This window comes from Dromaius novaehollandiae, chromosome 1 (genome assembly GCF_036370855.1).
Source record: "Dromaius novaehollandiae isolate bDroNov1 chromosome 1, bDroNov1.hap1, whole genome shotgun sequence".
NCBI classification, from domain to species: Eukaryota; Metazoa; Chordata; class Aves; order Casuariiformes; family Dromaiidae; genus Dromaius; species Dromaius novaehollandiae.
In genome coordinates, this window is record NC_088098.1 from 68,031,629 (window position 1) to 68,050,007 (window position 18,379).

Genomic DNA, 18,379 nt, shown 5'->3' on the forward strand with positions numbered 1-18,379 from the left:
TGAAACTGTAGAAAGTTCATCTGAACAAGGACTTCCTGACATAACACCAAGAAACTTTAATGTTCGTGTGGTGATTTCGAGCTCTTTTCATGAGAAAGGGTAGGGTTGCATGCTGAAGCAACCCACGCTGGCAATCCAGACTGTGCCATTCCCACTGTCTTCAGTGAGTTCAATATGCTGTAGGTGATGGCGCTATCAAGTCTGAACATCCAGCACGGAGATGGAACATGTACTACTTTATGCAAGCAGGTTTCTTGCTTGCATCCAGTTAAATGTTTCAATAAGCTTGTGAGATTATGATGTGTGTTATCAGGTGGTACCTTCAAATGTGGTGGAGCCAGTAACACATCAGCTTCACTTTTAAAACTCTATAAACATTTGGCAATTTAGAAATCAGTCTTTCATGTATCCCATTTTCCTTTAAAAAGCCTTCAGTTTTAAAGAATTAAGGAATAATACTAATAAAATGTACAGGAATAATATATACATTCTTCGACCACCTTCAAACTGAATTCCTTCCCAAATTCTGCACTCTTTTTCATCTATACTTACCAGCAATAAGAAATAAGTGAAATCCTGATCATAAGCAAGTCAGATTATGTCTATACTGGGGGCTTTAGCATGCCTGAGCCTTAGTGCATCCTGCAACTGTGTTTCCAGCTGATTTTCAGGAGAATGAAATGTAGCATGTAGGCCAGAAGACAGCCACTGTGTGTTCCAGTACTTACCCCATCTGGACAACAGGGAAGCAACACTGTGGGGCATACTGCAAATTATACCGATCCGAAAGTCAACATTTCCATTAATACCAGCAAATCAAAACTAATTAGCTTCTCCGTGGCTATCATCTTACTGATTTTTAAAGGATAAAAAATACAAAAAAGTCCTCCACTATTCACTGTATAAAGATAAATGAGGGCTTCTTCAGCGTGTAAAGGAAAACAGCTAGAGCCTCTCTTTTATGGAAGTGTCTGATTTCCAGATTTACTTCTTCTGATTTGAATTCTAGGTCTTCTTAGTTCTTTGTTTTTAGAGAAGTAAAAAAATCTTTACAGCTTTATACCACAACAAAGAAAAGCAATATTACAATATCCATCTTACATCCAGGTTATTTAATATCAGAGCAGTAAATACGAGTAAGAGTTTTCAAATCTGACAGTGCTAGAGTTGGCAAGATACAGATACCCTGACAGATCAATGCCTGTTAGTAGTTCTAGAACTGCATGTGTACTGAAAAGCTGAAGGGAGTACATGAGTAGTCTTCAGGTTTGGTTTCGTAGATACTGATAATACAGCCTTAAATACATTACTTTTGATATGGCAAGGCAGCATCTGCATAGAAATAAAGTAGAGCTGTGCTTGTCAACACTGAGAACTAAGTGAAATATCTTTTCCTTAAAGAAGTGAACTTTGGTCAACATTTATTAAAATGTGTTTTGTCTTATTTTATTTTACAACAATAATGTTAAAATTATATCGCTTTTTATGTCATCTTACTGGGGTGCACATTTTAAAATCGGTACTCTGCTCTGATAAAGTGATCTTACTAGATTCAAGGCAGGTATAACTCCCTAGCAGAGGTAGGCTTCAACTCAGAAGCTTACAAAGACTGAATCCCAGCTGTCCCCTGGAATGGCTGAGAGGCAGTCATTCACCTTCAGATCACTTCTCTTCCCTTTCATAATTTCTGCATGAGCACAGCACTTTCAAACACACTGGGCTAAGCCCTTGTTTAGTTAAGTCTACAGTAAGAGCTCTGAATGTCAACTGACAACACATTTAGACCCTCCTGATGTTTAATATCCATGTTTGAGAAGTGTAGCTAACATATTCTTTAGTGTTCTCTCAGATAGCATTTCAATACCATAGCAATGACTAGGTTTTGAAAACACTGGCCCTTTATGAAAAACATTACACACAAGTTAGGAGCACAGGTCTTGCCAGCAGGCTGACCTTTAATTCCAGGCCATAACTCGTGCTTTGTACCGTACGTGTACATGGGCTTTACACGGTTCCACTTGCAACTGAAAGTGAACAGGCACATATCCTTGTTACAGGTAAGTAAACTTCGTTACCGCAGATGAAAACTGCTCTGTGAAGGGAATCAGCCTGAGGAGTTATACTGACCTTATGCTGGCCCTAGCTCTAAAATGATTTCATTAAACAATGCCTCTGCCAGAAACAGTCCAATGCTCACTAACATTTCAGTTCCTACCTTCCTCAACCATCTCTACGTTCTTTCATCACTCAAAAATAATACCGGAACAGGAGACAATACTGCCTTGTTTATCGGCTTCTGGTACCTCTGCAAGGGCAAGCAGCTTTGCAGTTAAATACCTTTTGTATACTTTACGTCTAAGCATTTAATTCATTTCAGCAGTTGTCAGCACCCTTAGGCACGTGATGATCTGAGTCTTTCTTGAGTTAAATACAAAAATGCTGTTGCATACAGTAGCAGTATTTTGTTTTCCTTTAGTGCAAGTGTTCTTGCAGTAAAGAACAAGTACATCTCAGAGTTCAGAAGCAGGATTATTGGTCAGCAAGGCTGAGTTTATTGGAAATAATTGTTACAGTCACACCTGGAAGCTCTATCCAAGATAGCTTTCGTGCTGAATAAATGCAAGGTAAAACTCTCGTTCTCCAGCTTATGAGACAAAGGGTGAGAGGGACAGCTTAGAGATTAAATGGCATAGCCCTAACACAGTAAGTCTGCAGTAGAACTGGAAATAGAAGCTGGAGTCTTCTAGGTTTAGACCTCTTCCACTTGACCACAGTGTCTCCCATCTTTGATTTGTACTATCTTATCCCTCCAACCAGAGACCTTTAGAAGAAATTGACTGAATCCCAAGTGCTGCCTGTGCTCCATTATTTCAGCTTCTTCTTACTTCAAGACTAACCATCTTCTACACAGATTTCCTTCTTTTTCCAAACATATTGTTGATTAACTTGGCCATTGACTTTGATCCACTTGGTCGTCTCTTTTCCTTCACTTTGAAATTTGAGATGACATTTCTCAGGACTTTCATGAACATTGCTGCAACTTCCTGATAATGTTCTGCTGCAGACAGTTCACAGAACTGGCACTTGTTATCCACTGCCAGCTTTTGTCCTTCATCCCAGCCGACTTCCCTCATGTGGCATAGATCTTGTTTGTTACCAACCAGAAACACTGCTGACTCTACCATTCTGAAATTAAAAAGGTTCTGATTAGAGAAAAGATGTATTAGTCGTATATAATACATTCTCTAGTGCTCTCTCAAATGCCATTTCAATATCATATATGTATTAGTATTATTGTGCTGCAAGCTGTACTTCAGGATAATAGGCATGAGGGACTGGGGGGAAGAAGCCATACAACCTTTCCAGGTAGCATTAAAGTTTTTTGTTAGCCAGTCAAAATTCAGTGCTTTCCAGCCAAAAAATTCTCATGACATCTATCAGGAAGTCCTCATTTTAGTTTCACTCTCTAGTAGTTGCATGTATTTTTCTTCCACTACAGTTTTCATGCTCTACAAGGCTGAGTATATTTTCAGCTCCTGGATTTCACAAAGAAGCAAGCTGAACGTTATCTCTATTTGTAGATGAGAGAATAGAGTCAGAGACAAATCTAACATCAGTGTCAATGGCCTAATTCAGAAGAAAACACAGAAATCCTGATTCCAAGGATTTTGCTAAAATACTTTCTTCCAAAGAAATGATATGAAAGGAAGGTCAGCTGTAAAACAGACAGAAAAGCATTAAAAATTATTTACTCCACTGCTGATATAAGAAAAGGATTTTATTGTCATTTATTTTGAGTCTCAGCACCTTGATGCAAGATTACACACCACCACACATGTTCAGACTCTTACAATTTTGATTGCTGTTTTTGGAAGTGAACCACGTGTACGAATGACACTGGTGTCACCACTAAAGGCAGTTTAGGAGAAATTCATGGTGTTAAATTCATTCATTGGGAGAAGTGCTTTCCTCCAACCCCCTACTTGTGCATCTCCACTGGTAACTGAGTGGGGAAGCAGCAGCACAGTGACCACGCCAGCTTTTTACCCACGTGAATCACAGCAGACAGACTTGTGGCAGTTATTGAAACGGTAGTGCTGTAAGAAATAAGAATGAAAATCCTCATGCACTTGGCTTTGGACACAGTGAAATAGATTGTAATTTGCAACAGAGTTTGCCTTCAAGTATCTTATTGTTGGTATTGTGTTATGCTGCTAGGACCCAACTGAATTTTAATTGCTGCTAGGATGCCTGCAGCTCACAGAAATGTTCGTGGCTTTTTTCATATGTTGTTTGAGGGAAACAAAACTAATGCCACTTACTTTTTACAGGCTCCTACGTGAGATTCGCGGATTCGGTACAGCAGCGCTTTGGCAAATGCAAACGACGCTCTGTCACTGATGTCGTAAACAATGATAAAGCCATCAGCCCAGTGGAGCTCGTCTGTGAGCAAGAGCTTCCCCCGCTGCGCTTGAAAGAAGATCAAATTCACATGCAAAAAGGAGGTTACTGTTGTCACTTCAGAGTATTCACTTTGTCACTGTGATTGCGGGAACGTTGCATCTTTCATTGCAAAAGATATAAACATGTCTGGGTGCTAGCACTGAATTCCGATGAGGCCTTCTCCCAATGCCTAATGAATAACTATTGCTGCAGATGGCACTTTGGATCATTGAAACATTCATTATAAAACACCTCTGCTTTGTTTAGTGGTAAAATTGTATTAACTCTACGGCCACTGCTTTCAGCAAAGTTATGTTGAATATTCTGCAGTGTTACAGGAGAAGGAAACGTTGGCCATCAGTATTTGTTGGATTTATAGCTATGGCTTGGTTTTGCATACCCCTAGTATTCTGACCATAGTGAGCTTAATGAATCTGTTAGAAGTTCTTTGTTCCCTCTCATTTCTTCTGAGCTCTCTTTGTGTTTTTCCAAGTCTGCAAATAATTTTCTCATGGGATAAGTTTCCACAGGGATGGAAGATCTCCTTTCAAGCTGCAGTTGACTTTAATACAACAGGTGACAAAAGTTACTCAAGCAATAAGGAGGGTTATACCAGTCTTTGGGGTCCTCACCCCTAAGAAAGTGTTACAGTTTCTAGAAAGCAACTGCTATAAACTGCCTTATTAAGCTAAGGAAATAGCATTTCAACACTATTTCAAATTAGTTTGTCCCTGTAGGTTAGTACCAGCTAGCAAGACAATACAACCTAGGATAGGTGTAAAATACTAGCAGTTGCCCAACAAACTAGAATTTTTTAGTTCCTTGTCCTTTGCATTGGCATGAGAGAAAAATTTTCCTGATTTTAGATTTGCTTAAACAGCTTGCCTTGCTGGACAGAAATCTGAGAACTGCTTAAGTTGTTCCCTCATGAGTTTATCTTAATCTTTTGCTCTTTGCAATGTATAACCTCCCCCATCCTGTTCCACCCCTCCCCTAGGTTGCCTAAATTAGCTCCGCATCAGGGCAGCACCATGAACACAGCTGCACTAGGAAGGCTGTAACTTAACATGAGAAGTGGGAAGTGAATACTAGCAGGGAAAGGAGGTGCATGAGAAAGAAAAGATGAAACACAAGTTTCCAGAACTGTCTGAAAGCTCCAGTGGCTTTATTAAAAGTTTTGAATTTTGTGGTGACTGTGCAGCAGCTTTAGAGGCAGGAGAGAAGAGATGTGTGGCAGCTGCTTCCCAGAAAGATGAGGGGAGAGGGGGCTTTGCAGAGTGGGGATCCACATCCCTAAGGCTTCCTGCTGGTAGTGGCAGGATTTCAGGAAGTAGAGACAAGAATGGAGAATTTCCCTTCCCCAGCTTGGCATCCTTTCAGGACCTGTTTTTCTTCCCTAACTCCCATGGGATACAGTACCTCCATACACCATCCATCTCCTCCTAGCATCACCAGTCCCATCTCACAAAAGTCAGTACCACCACCTCCCCTCCTACTCACTACCTGTTCTTCTGCAGGAACTAAGGAAGAGTCAGGAACAGAGTAGCAGGAGGTAGCAAACAGCCAAAGTTAGGCCTTATTCCTGAGGAAGAACTGGTACAAGAAGAGATCCAGGAAGAGGAGCTGCCCTTCATCACACCTGATCTCCTGTCTCAAAAGGAAAGAGGCTGTCTAGGGTGTAGCTGCCAGTCTCTCAGCCCATCATATAGTTTGTTTTGCGTTAGCTAGCTGCCACTGTTTTAAATATTTTATTAAGAGGTCATGCACATGCCACAAAACTTAACAAGACAAAGTGGAAACTATAGGTAAGCTTAGCAAAGAGGTCTGAGGTAGGTGGGAAGGAAGTCCCTAGATTAGTACTTTCTGACAGATGGTGTGGCAAAGGAAGACTCCATGGAATATCATAACATGGCATTATGGCTGTTTGAGAGTCTGTATTGCTCTGTGACAAATAATGCTGGGGATCAGGAGCCAGGATGCTTATCTAGATCTCCAGCCCAGGAAAATGGAGCACACAAGATGGATGCTGCAAGGAGTTGCAAAGCCATTTCCCTTTCCTTCCCAAATGAAGGGTGCTGTTGCTTGTCCCAAAGGACAGTTTTGTTTTGGTTTTTTTTTTTTTTTTCTTCCCCCCTCCTGCTCACTGGGTTGAGTTTTCAGTCCTTGAATTTAAGTCTGAGTAAGACTTGAAGTTGTTCAGCTTTAGCACTCATTGTCCTGGTTGGTAAGAGACAAGATCAACTCACAAGGATCCCTTCTGGACAGGTAATGCAATTAACTAGCCAGACTTATCTAGCTCTGCATGTTATTACAGAGTACCAAAATCTTTCTATTTCTGTGATGGCAAGAAAGAAAGAAAAACTTTATTTCAGGGTGTTTTACTGTGGTCAACATTCAGTTCTCAACATGTAGAAGTCTGCATGATGGCTTGCATTCACAGAGCAGATCAAAGGCAAGTCTTGTTTCCAGGCCTATCTACTTCAACCATTTCTACAACTATGTAACATACCACTTGTTTTATAAACTGAATTTCAATCATTTAGATTTGATAAAACCAAACTGCATAATTTTATATAGAACTATATATCTGAAACTATGTCTGTATAACTTATCTGTATATTTAACTGTGTAATATGGGAGCAGAAGTTATTCTTAGTAGTATTCCAGAAATGAAAGAGCATTTACACAAGAGCTGTACTTCTTCCATAAAGTGGAAAAATATTCAGTGTCCTGAGCCACAGCAACTACAAAGTTTCAGTCATTCCAGATAAAAATAGCAAGTACAAATTCCAAGTACAGACAGCAAGCTTGGATTCCCGCCCCCCCCTTTCTACCATTGCACAGGTAGAATGAGGAATGACTTTTATTTGGCCCCTAAAATTCTTACCTGTGAACAAGGGTCATAAATTTCCAAGTGAATCTGCCTCCCATCCAGGCATAAGTGTTTAGTGTATATGCATTCTAGAAGACACATTGTATTAAAAGAAAACCAGCATTAGAGAGACTGGGTGTGATGGTGAAGAGAAAATAATGAAAGTGGGATTTGCTATCTAATACTAGGAAACTATTTAGTTCCTCCAGTTTGGTATGATTCTTTTATTTATTTATTTTTAAGCTAGAAACAAACCCATTCATTTTGTAGCACCTGAGCTGCTCAATCCCTTCATCATATGGTTGGCCAAGTACCATTGCACTGTTGTGTTCCTATGGAAGTGCTGGTGTGAAGAATGCTGTTAGACCCTAATTTTCTTCTTCCAAAAATGGAGACAAAAGGAATGTAAAATGGTCATAATCAGCTAAATGCAGACAACACTGCTCACTTTCTCAAGGTTCACAATTATACAAGTAATGACCTAGCATATGTGTAAGTGCTGACTGCACAAAAGTCACTGTTCGGTAATAAGCGTTGGTATAATTGTGCTAATGTTTACCTACCATGAGATTTAGTGCTTTATTAGTTCTCATACTTAGTAGCATTAGACCAGTAACATTTACAGAATCATGTCCTTAGACTAGATCCTAAGATATTTCTGTAATGTGAACTCTCAGATTTAAGATTCTCCACCAGCACTAGCAACCCTGGGAACTCTGCTGCAGACCGACCACCACAATTGTTTTGAGCGGCAGTTTGTTCTAAGGAAATGTAATCAACTTGCATTCATGGCGCTAGTAGCCAACAGGTTGTCTGCAATACAGTTCAGTTACTGAACTTCTAAGCACAGAAGTTAGTATTGGCACTTCTGAACATATACTTCAAACTTTTCTTGTGTATTTGGGGCATGGATAAGGGTTACCATCTCTGGAAGTTTAAGTGTCTCCTGTTCAGCACCATGTTCACCTGAAGCCTACTCCATGCATGCCAAAGTTCAGATCAGACAATTGTCAGTCCCAGATATCCCAGGGTGTCAAATGTGCAGCCACCAGTGGTTTTCATAAATAAAAAAGTTATTTTTAGTTGATACTTTTGACTGCACTTTTGACTGTTCTGGGATGTTCTGTAGTTTATCACCCATATTCCCTTTCTCAAAATTCCCTTTCTCTAAATTTAATCTTCCAGCAAACATCTGTTTACAAAGGAAAATGGTTCGGGTTCTTTTTGGATTATACTTGTCTCCTTGCAATACTGGAGTCTCAGAACAAGGAAACCTGCTTTTAATTGTAGACGGCTTAGGATGCATTCAGAGCATGGAGAACAGTATGCAACTTCCATTTAAAAGTTTAGATTTAGATTATAAGCCATCTGGGACACAAACTCTCCAGTCTGTTTTTGCATGGTAACAACATTGGTAAACTACTTAGGTAGCTCTGCCTTTAAAGTAAGCTCAGCTGGAGGTATAACTGAAACCTAACTTAGTGCTGCTATTTGTGGAGCATGGAAAGCTACTCTGATTTTTGTAAAAAAATGTTTTTCATAAAAAAGCACTCTCACTTTAGTAGAGAGAGAGAGGTAGATAGCAATCTTAAGTTTGGGGACTTCTCATGGCACATCAACTGGAATGGCACACTTCCAAAATTTTCTGCATACCAGTTAGTACCTATATTGCTTCTATGCAAGGTGTGAAGGTTCAAGTCCTGTTTTGCCATTTTCCAGGATCTTAGAAGTGTCATAAGGATCATTGCATTTATTCTGATATGAATGAGAAATTCTGTCCTCAGCATGGCAAGACCTTCCACAAAGCTCTCAAATCAGCACATTCCTGCAGGAGCAGGGGGCTTTGCCTTATGCTTTGAGTAACCAGGAGTGTCTGATAAACAATGTTTCACCTTTCCTATAGGGCTGGTAAGGACGTTTCAACAGACCAATTTTTTTTAAATCTCTCTCTTTACTCTCATCTTTATCTTGAGTGAACTTACCATAACCTACCGAAGCATGCGACTCAGTTACCTTTCAGCCTCTGTGATGAGTACCTGACCTGCCCAGTGCACTCGGCAAGTTTTGAGTGATGACTCCACCGATACTCGGCTTGCCTTTCCAGGGCTTCCCAGCTTATATTTACTCAGGAACCCTCAGTGATAAGTAACCCAGAACTTAATCTCGGTAAAACTTTTGTGAGAGTGATTTTCTTTTTGTGGAAAGCACCTCGTCCTCCGTTACCCCGCGGGAGCGGAGGGAGCCCCCCCCGCGGCGCCCCGCGCCCCGCCCCGCGCTCACCGGCGTTGGACGCGTACTCGCCGATGAAGCGCCTCGTCAGGAACCGCACCGCCAGCGCTGCGGGGGAAGCAAACGCCGCCGTTAGCGCCGGCACCAGCGCCGCTCCGCCTCCCCACCGAGCGCCAAGGTCGCCCGGCGCTGGAGGCTCCCGGTCCTTACCCGACTTGCCGGCTCCGCCGCCGCCCAGCACGGCCAGCTTCACCTCGGCCATGGCGCCCTGGGCTGCCCCCAGCGCCTCCGCTTGCTTTATAGGCTCCGCGCCGGGAGGGGCGGCGGCGGCGACGCCCCGCAGCCCGCCCACGCCCGGCCCCTCCTGCCGCTCCGCGCCGGGGAGGGGGATGCGGACGGGTCCGCTGCTGTTTTCTTCCTCGCGGACAGGGCGGGCCGCGCCGCCTCCCCCGGCCCCTGGCGGCTGCAGCGGGAGCGCCCCCGCCGCCCCTCGCAAACTTTCCCCGGGCAGCCCGAAACGGAAGTTACTGGCAAATGCCTGGTCTCGTCCTCCTCCTGCTCCTTCCCTCTCCCCATTAAATACTTAGAAACTGTTGAGTTTCTGTGCATTAAATAGTTAGAAGCTTGGAAAGCCAAGCGCAAAAAAAGCCCCGACAAAATCCCCCCCCCCCCCCCCCCGACGTTCTCCAGCTCCAAGTTAGGGTTTGGTTTGTTTAGTTTTGCTTCGTGTTCGGTTGTAGGTCGTCATGCCGTGGACTGGGAATGGAAGTGTTTGTTGGGAAGGTAAAGTGATTCTTTTCCCCTGTTTTGAGTGGCTCTGAGGTAACTTGCTGAAAAACGTACCTTGCGCATCTGTAATGTTCTCCATCCAGAGGTTTCAAAGCTCTTTTCACTCACAAAACCTCTGATCCTGCAAGTGCTTGGGTGGGCATGCTTTTTATGAGTGTGAATATTCTAGTCAATTTAAATAAGGTTGCTGAAATGCTTAAAGTTATTATGTGCTAGATGGTAACTTAGCTGAGGCTTACAACACTCCTATGAAGCAGGAAGATACGACATGTGGAAGCTGAGGCCCAAAGAGCTAAATCCACAGCAAAGGCACCTTGCTTTTGCTATATGTCTGATTTCATTGTAAGACTCTTCAAATGCTCTCTAATGGCTCTTTGGCCCTGGAAGTGCATAAAATACTTGGGTGTACAGGTTTAGTCAGTCCAGTGGGGAACAGGAGACTGCTCTAACAGCCAGGTTGCCCTTAAATACTTATTCTGTTCCTGTTTGTTTTATTGCTGTTTTTTTTAGTCTGTTAATATAAATTGAATATACTTATTTATTCTGATATTTTTGTTCTTGTTTTCTTCTCATGAAACTCTTATGTATTGTATGACATAAATTGTTTCAGTATGTGGAACTACATGCTGGTCAATGTTATAAAAGCAGCAGGTTTACGTGAGTTCAAAAATAAGGCAGAGAAGGAATGTGAACACACATTTCTTGCAGCTGCTTGGAGGAAAATATGCTTAAGAATAAACATACAGATGCAGCTTGGCTCCAAAGTCCCTAACTCACAAGTTGTTACAGGCTGGAAGTGCATTCTGAGGGTGCCCCTGCCTTGCTTTATGTTCTTCTGTAGTTTTTGGCTGTTGCTCACTGACAAGAAACAAGATACTGGTTAAAAGGACCTTTAGTCTGACCCACTGTGGCTATTCCAGCATTAGTTTTTGAAATAGGTGGATGCCCAGATCACTAGATTAGAGCCAATAACGGTGTAACTGGAACAACTTAGTATCTTACTATTTCATAAAGATTAAAACTACTGCAACAGGAAAGACCTAAGACTGCTTACCCACACGCACTCATTATCAAGGTTAGCAGAGATGGGATTTGAACCTGGTTTTCTCACAGCTTGGAAATATAGTTTCTGCTGAAGTATGTGCAGATTATTATCACTGTGCTGCAAAAAGGCTGATTGAGGCATTTTTAGCCTCCCATAAGTGGTCCATAAGACAGGAGAACAGAGCTTAAGCCCTAAGAAAGAGAAGCAGGATGCATTCTTCTGGTTGGCGTTTTCTCCACCCTGGTTTTGGTCACTCCTTGCTCATGCAGGGCAATATTGTCTTTCTGATGGTCTTGTTGCTTATTCCCACACCTGTGGCATAGTGGGCCAGCACAGCTCTTTGTGCAGTCGCGTTGTGAATCTGATGAGGGAACTGATCGCGCTTTTTTTCAGCCCCCAGAATTCTGTAATCTAGCCATGCTAGAGATCTCCCCAAAACTGAGGAAAGACTCAGATGATATTGCAGCCAAGCAAGTGCAACTGAAATCATGGAGTGACACACTTCACTGTACAGGAAGCTTAGGCATCTATATTAGAGATGTGGCAGTTTCTTCAAAAACAAGTGTTCCAGTACTTAGTGTTATTACTTGGGATATAAATTGTCCAAGCTCATGTTATACCCTTGGCAAAGTGACCAACAGAACGCAGCTCTCTGTTTCCATTGCTGACACTTAACCACATGACCACTTTCTCACACCTAGGCAGCAAATGTAGCAATGGTAGAGCACTGTCCATGTTAAATAATATCTAGTGTGGGACTTCTTCTTTTAATAGTACCAACGAAAAAGCTTCTTGAGAGGACTGAGGCATGGTTTTGTATATATTCGACAGGCATAGTCCTTAAAGCATTAGAATAATTAAGTTTTAGTTGAAGACTAGACAACATGGACAGTTCTCTTTAAAAAGAGACTGTCTTTCTCTATCACTCCCCAGAACTAAATAAAATTGAGAAAATTAATGATAGAAGGAATTCCTGAATATCCACTCAGAATTAATTCTGCCCTTGTTCATGAACTTTTCTGTTTACTTTTCTGTTATTATTTTTGTATTTGCATTTTACAAATACATATACAGAGATCTTTTTAAATTTTTCTGCACGTGGAGGGCAGATCTCAAATTTCTTTTACATGAACACCCACATGAAATGTAATTGCAAAAGTTACTCATCCATCAGAGAACAGAGCGATCCCCGTCTAAACTGCCATTTTTGACATTTCAAGTTAGAATTAACACATTTGTTGATCAGCTTATTGAACCACTTTGAATAACAGTTCTCTTAAAGAAAAGTATCATTTGTTAGAAGAAATGTTGCAAAGTAAACGCACATTCTTTATGAATTACTTGCCTAGCTTTGGTGCTTTATACAAAAGCCTGTGGCTGTGGTTGGGCAGTGGGGTGGATGCAATCGTAATGCCTCTTTAGAGGGCTTTGAATGCTTGCTTCCTATACCTGTACATGCTCCCTTCTCACTTCTGCTGCCAGGGCTGTTTAGAGGGAACCAGTCCTGTTTAAAAATAAAGCCACCTCCTTCCTTGCAGGTTTTGTGGGATTTGTGTGCAATTGTCCTTACCTGCGAATCATACATTGTCTTTTTTCAGTTTATGCCAGTATGAAATGAACACTTTCTATCACTGCAATAGTTTTTCTTTCATTATCCATTGGTGTAAATGTTTGTACACTGGTAGAGGGGAATAGAGAACAGTTAGCTCATCTCTCTGGTGAACAGAAACTTGCATGCTAGTTCCAAGTCTGGTGACAAAAACAGATCAACTCTGTGTTGCTCAGGTTAGAAGTGAGTGAACTTTGCTTATGTTTATAAAGCACTGCTATGAAAAATGGTAGGCCTCTGATAGATATAATGGAAGTAGATTATTAGCCAAACAAATGACTTTCACAGTGAATGTGGTGGAGGATTGATTTTGAACTGTATAAGCTAGAAGCTTTCACAAGTCTGCAGATAGCTGGTCAGATGAGCTCACTTTCCACTCCATTCCCAGTTCTGTAGATGAGGACTTCATTGGCTTGATGCCAGATATGTGGGAGTCAGGACTGTTTGTGGAGAAAATTAACATCAGAAAAACATTTACTTGACATTTTAGCTCTTTCCATGCAGGTTAGCTACTGGAAATAAGGTGGAGTTGAGAGTACATGATTACTGTATGAACAACTGTAATGCTTTGATCCAAAAAGCACAGTTAGAAGACACTGGCTGAAGCAGGTGCCAATTGTTTGCTGTATACGGCACAGGATTTCTAAATCTTGTTGAGGTTTGTATCCCTACAGAATTAGTTTCTTTTAGGCTTACAAAGTGATATGTTCCAGTGAAGATTTATCTATTAAAACCAAACCCACTCCTCACCAAATCTTTAGGGAGAGCACTATAAATTTTACAACAGCTACTCTTAACTGCTTCCACAGTACATGGACTGGCCAACTGCAGATCTAAACCCACAACTTTCTACTAACAAAGCTAAAGAAGCAGTATTTTCAGCTAATATACAGAAAAGGTACATCATCTATGAACTCTTTATGTTTGTCAGTGGGATACTCAAAGGTATCTATTCATGACAGAAAGAAGGCATGATACTGCATGGTCCTACTTACCTGAAGTATTTTGTGTTCTCTTTACATGGTGTAGGGGAAATTATAGCTATTTTTTCAAGGATGAAAATTGCTATTTTCCCATTGAAAACAGTGAACTGCTCTTGGAGGCAAATTATTTTGTTCAGGGATTGAAATTTTATCATGCTGACTGTGAAAAAAAGTATTTCTTAACAGAAATTGCAACTCTGATCTGTGGTAAAGTACCATTAATACTCAAGAAAAGTCATGTTGGGTGTGAAAAACAAAACGTCATAGTTCCTCACAGATTTGCCAGGCCTGTGCAGTCCCCCATAGTATCAGGAAGGATTTTGCAGTCTCACGCCGTACCTCTGGGAGTAAGGGCAGTATGACAGGGTTAGTTCTGTTACAGCTGCTGTTCCCTTATGCCCAGGCATGGCAACGTGCACAAGTGGTCAAACAATTACAGGATTCTGTTCCAAAACAAAATTGAGACACCACGTAGCCTAGTGAGAATAGCTTGAGGTCAGAGTTGTAGGAATGAAATCTTAGGCATCTTATGAAATACTAGCTATCATCTATTATATATAAATAGATGCCCTAATGGCATGAAAAGTGTGCTTAGATCCTTGAAAAGAACTAAGTTGTGTAATTCACAGGTAAACAGTATTCTCTGGGTTTTAGCAATTGCAGAACAGCATTACTTTACTGCAAGATGAACTGTCAGGTTGATTTTCAGTGTCTAAGAAATTAACAATATAAAACATCTATTCTTTTAATAGCTGTTTTATGCAAACTTTGGGCTATGCAAACAAGGATTGCTTTTTGAATGTGTAACTGCTCAGGGACTAGCACGTTGATAAAGGCCTCTGCAATTCACTGCAATGCAAATATTTAAGCATAAAAATAGTCTCTTCATCTGGGTTGGACTGCCATATGGGAGCCTTAAAAATCATTCTTGAGTAATTAAGGTGCTAATGACAAGAGTCAACGGGTTTTAAAGGATATATATCTTCTTTATATATGCTATTACATATTCCTGTTTAAGACAGAATTCTGCTCTGTTTGAACCTGATATGAGAGACTTTTCCCAGAAAACTGAAAAATAAACATTTAAGATAATTAAAGTTCATCAAAATCTGAGCTGCAAGACTAAATACTTCTAGAGGGTGTTTATACTCAAAAACACAATGTAAAGTTTACGTCTTACTTATTTTTAGTGCCTTGGGGAATGTTGTCTCTAAATTTGTAGATCTTGTGTTTGTAACAAAATAACAAAACATATCTTTAACTATAGTCACTATAGAATTTAACTTGTGTAATTGGTGTTAACCAATTAAACATATACACAGAGGAAGTTATTAATCATCTCAGAAGAAAAGAAAAATACTTGAAATCTGTTTTTAAAGAATGTAATGGAGTTGGTCAGAAAATAAGTTTATCTGTTGAAATAATTCAAGGTTTTGAAGGGCTTTTCCCCCCTGCTTTTTGCACTGGAAGAAAAGTGGATAGTTTCTCAATATGCTTTCCAAGCATTTCCAAGCATAGGACAGAGCATATGATTTTAGACTAACCAAATAGTCTTGTCTTTGAGGAGTATTTGCTTAAGATTTAAAAAACCCGAGCCTTGAATCAGACAGAACAAGGATTTAAAAATCACCTTCATCCCAGATGACTGCAATGCTCTTGGGGGAAGAAGCATCTTTTTGTTCTCCATCACCTATTTATTTATACAAGATTTTTTTTTTCAAAAAAGAAAAAAACTATAGCAAAAAATATGGTAAGAAACTCTCACAATCCAGGCAAGTGCCTTTGCCACCAGAGTATTGGATATTTTGGGTACACTGATATTTTTCTCACATAAATTTCCCTGTCTGGTTTCAGAAGAGTTTTGACCAAAGAGGATTGTCTCTTATTTTTAAACCATTTCTAGTTTTTAATGTTCTGAATGAGATCCTGTAACAGTCAGCTTTGATTGTGCTTGCAGACTGAAGTAGAAGTGACACATTCTGGTTTTGCTGTTCATACACAGAAACTGTGGAGCAGTACTTAACCATGGAAATATTTCATTCAAATTCTCATTCTCAGTCAGACTTACAGAAGACCTGTTTCGGTTTTCTTAATGAGTCTGGATCTAAGGGTGAAATCCAGGATCATTGTCATACACTGTCAAAATTTCTGTTGTTCTGTCCATTCAAATCTTCACCCCATTTATTTCTACGGTAAATACAGTTGTTAAACTGAAATAAGATGCTATTGTGAATTTGGATAGCTATTTCTTTAATACAGAGGCATTTCTATTCCTGTGTGAGGCCATTAATGCTTTTCCCTTATTAATCTTTCTTTGTGGCTTGTGTTCAGATTTGATTGACTCATGGAAAATCTTCCTCTGTTCAAGGCTGTTTATTGTACAGGCTGTTTGTATGTACAACCTAAAAGTAAATCCCATCCAGGTGAAAATAGTCTTACTCCACAGTGTCACTTCCTAACAGTGTTATCTAGCAGCTTGTTCCTGCAAATGGGAGGATATAAAAAAGTATGTTTTGTCTACATCAACATTTTGTCTACATACCTTTGCTTTTTTCCAGTGAGTTGTCTCAAATTTTCATCAATTCCAGAATAGTCACAGATTCATTGCTGCATTTTGATATACTGCTCTAAAAGTTGGTCTGGATATGGTTATGCTCTGATCACTATCACATAAGCATACTTGCCATAACTGGACAGTGTTTTAGGGCAATTTTTTGTGTTATCAGTGGCTTCTATGTTCTTGTTCTTAAAGGAAATAGTTTGCTTATGGTTGGCTGTACAGGAAGGATTCTGGTTATAAAGCTTTCACATAAGAGGGAAACTGAATTTGTTTCTTCATCTAGAATAAGCACTGTACCACATACTGCATATCATGGTCAAGTTGTAGGGAAAAGGTAGTACCTGATTGTCTGTATATATACTTTTTTTCCATGCTGCATCAACAGAATGAACTAATAATCAAATATATAAAGCTTTTTAAAACTAATTAATATTGTGTGAGAATTGTCTGATAAAGGAAATGATTATTACAGTGAGCATAATCCTGTCCTGAGAATTTGGAGTCCTAGACTTAGCAAATACAAGAATATTTGGAAAGTGTCTTGATTACAAAATGAGTTTTTCAAGCTAGTGATGATTTGTTTATAAATAAAATCTAGTTACTATTTTTCATTCTGCTGATATTTAGGATTTTTTAGTGAACTGTCAAATCACACTCAAACTTGTGAAAAAGTACTCATGCCATTTCCATCAATTCAAAAAAATCATGAAATTGCATCTGAGGAGCAAATAAGAATCCAATACATCCAGAAAAAAAGAAAAGAAAAAAACAGGACAGCCACACATCTTTTAATTCTTATCTTTTTTTATTATTAATCCTTAAGAAAAAATTACATCACTTTGTGATGTGAACAGTATGTAGCAAATTATAAAAGAAATTCAACTTCTGTTTTATGTTACATTTCCCACAATCTAGAAACAAGAGTCATGCAAACAAAATTGCAGAAACTGTGACTGATTCCACGAAATGTGCAGAAGTATGTCACTCATACAGGTGATACCTGTAGAGCATTAGATAACATGTTTCCACTGGCAGTAAAATGGAAAAAAACAGACAGGAATGAACTTTTAAAAGGATTGGAGAACCATTCACTATGAAAGCTTAGGACAGGAAAGGACATCTAACCTATTTTTACAGTGAAGGCAAATGCCTTTTAATGGTCACTGCTGTTTGTTCAGTCTACTTTGTGCTGAATGTCCTACTGAGAGCTCTCAAATGAGTTACAGTGAGATAAACTAGTGTTTGAATTTATAGGGTTTTAGTCCCTCTGCAATAAAGTGCTCATACGTATGTTCTTATCTCAAATAAACATGTGAGTTATGTTGATCCTTAATAGAAGTAATGTCTTTTTGGAAGGTAGTTAAGATGTTAGTCTTGAACTCTAAAGCTTTAGTGTCAGTTTGGGGCCACTCACGTTTAATGTCAGCTCCATCAGTAATGAGGAGAGAGGCTTGAGGTTTCTTCCAGCATTTTAGAAATGAAGGGGGACACCAGCTGAGCCCGTTTCTTGTTCTCTGTAATTCTCCCACCTCTTTGATCAAAATCAAATTTCTGCACTTTCTGATTGTAGACACATTCTGCAAAATCTGTATGTTTGAACAGTCTATTTGAGACAGAAGCTGGATTTTCTTTTCCAGTGAGGCTTATATCACTATAAATCCATGACTTGAATAATTGTGGGAGGTGTGAAGGAGGAACACAAGTTTCTTTTTAAAGGTTTTACGTTTTTAACGTTTGTCTGTGTCAGTTTTATGACACCCCTTACTAGTATCTTTTAGGTGGAGTTTTATTGGATTGAAACATAAATAACTACCTAACTATTCTATATGAGAAAGTCCTGTTTTTTTCT

At 39.9% G+C, this 18,379-nt stretch overlaps 1 protein-coding gene and 1 long non-coding RNA gene across 2 annotated transcripts in view; one reads left to right on the forward strand and one right to left on the reverse strand.

Annotated features, from left to right (window-relative positions):
* Positions 1-1,091: 1,091 nt before the first annotated feature.
* RERGL (RERG like) lies at positions 1,092-9,904 on the reverse strand. The gene is made up of 5 exons (XM_026107825.2): positions 9,755-9,904; positions 9,596-9,652; positions 7,331-7,404; positions 4,323-4,465; positions 1,092-3,186 (listed from the first exon to the last, which is right to left on the reverse strand). The coding sequence occupies exons 1-5, from the start codon at positions 9,804-9,806 to the stop codon at positions 2,904-2,906; spliced, it is 609 nt and encodes a 202-aa protein (XP_025963610.1). The 5' UTR covers positions 9,807-9,904; the 3' UTR covers positions 1,092-2,903.
* Positions 9,905-10,272: 368 nt separating this feature from the next.
* Positions 10,273-18,379, forward strand: part of LOC135328718 (uncharacterized) — a 70,289-nt gene continuing 62,182 nt past the window's right edge. Inside the window, exon 1 of the long non-coding RNA XR_010389725.1 lies at positions 10,273-10,327. This is a non-coding gene — a long non-coding RNA (uncharacterized LOC135328718). The remainder of the gene's footprint in view (positions 10,328-18,379) is intronic.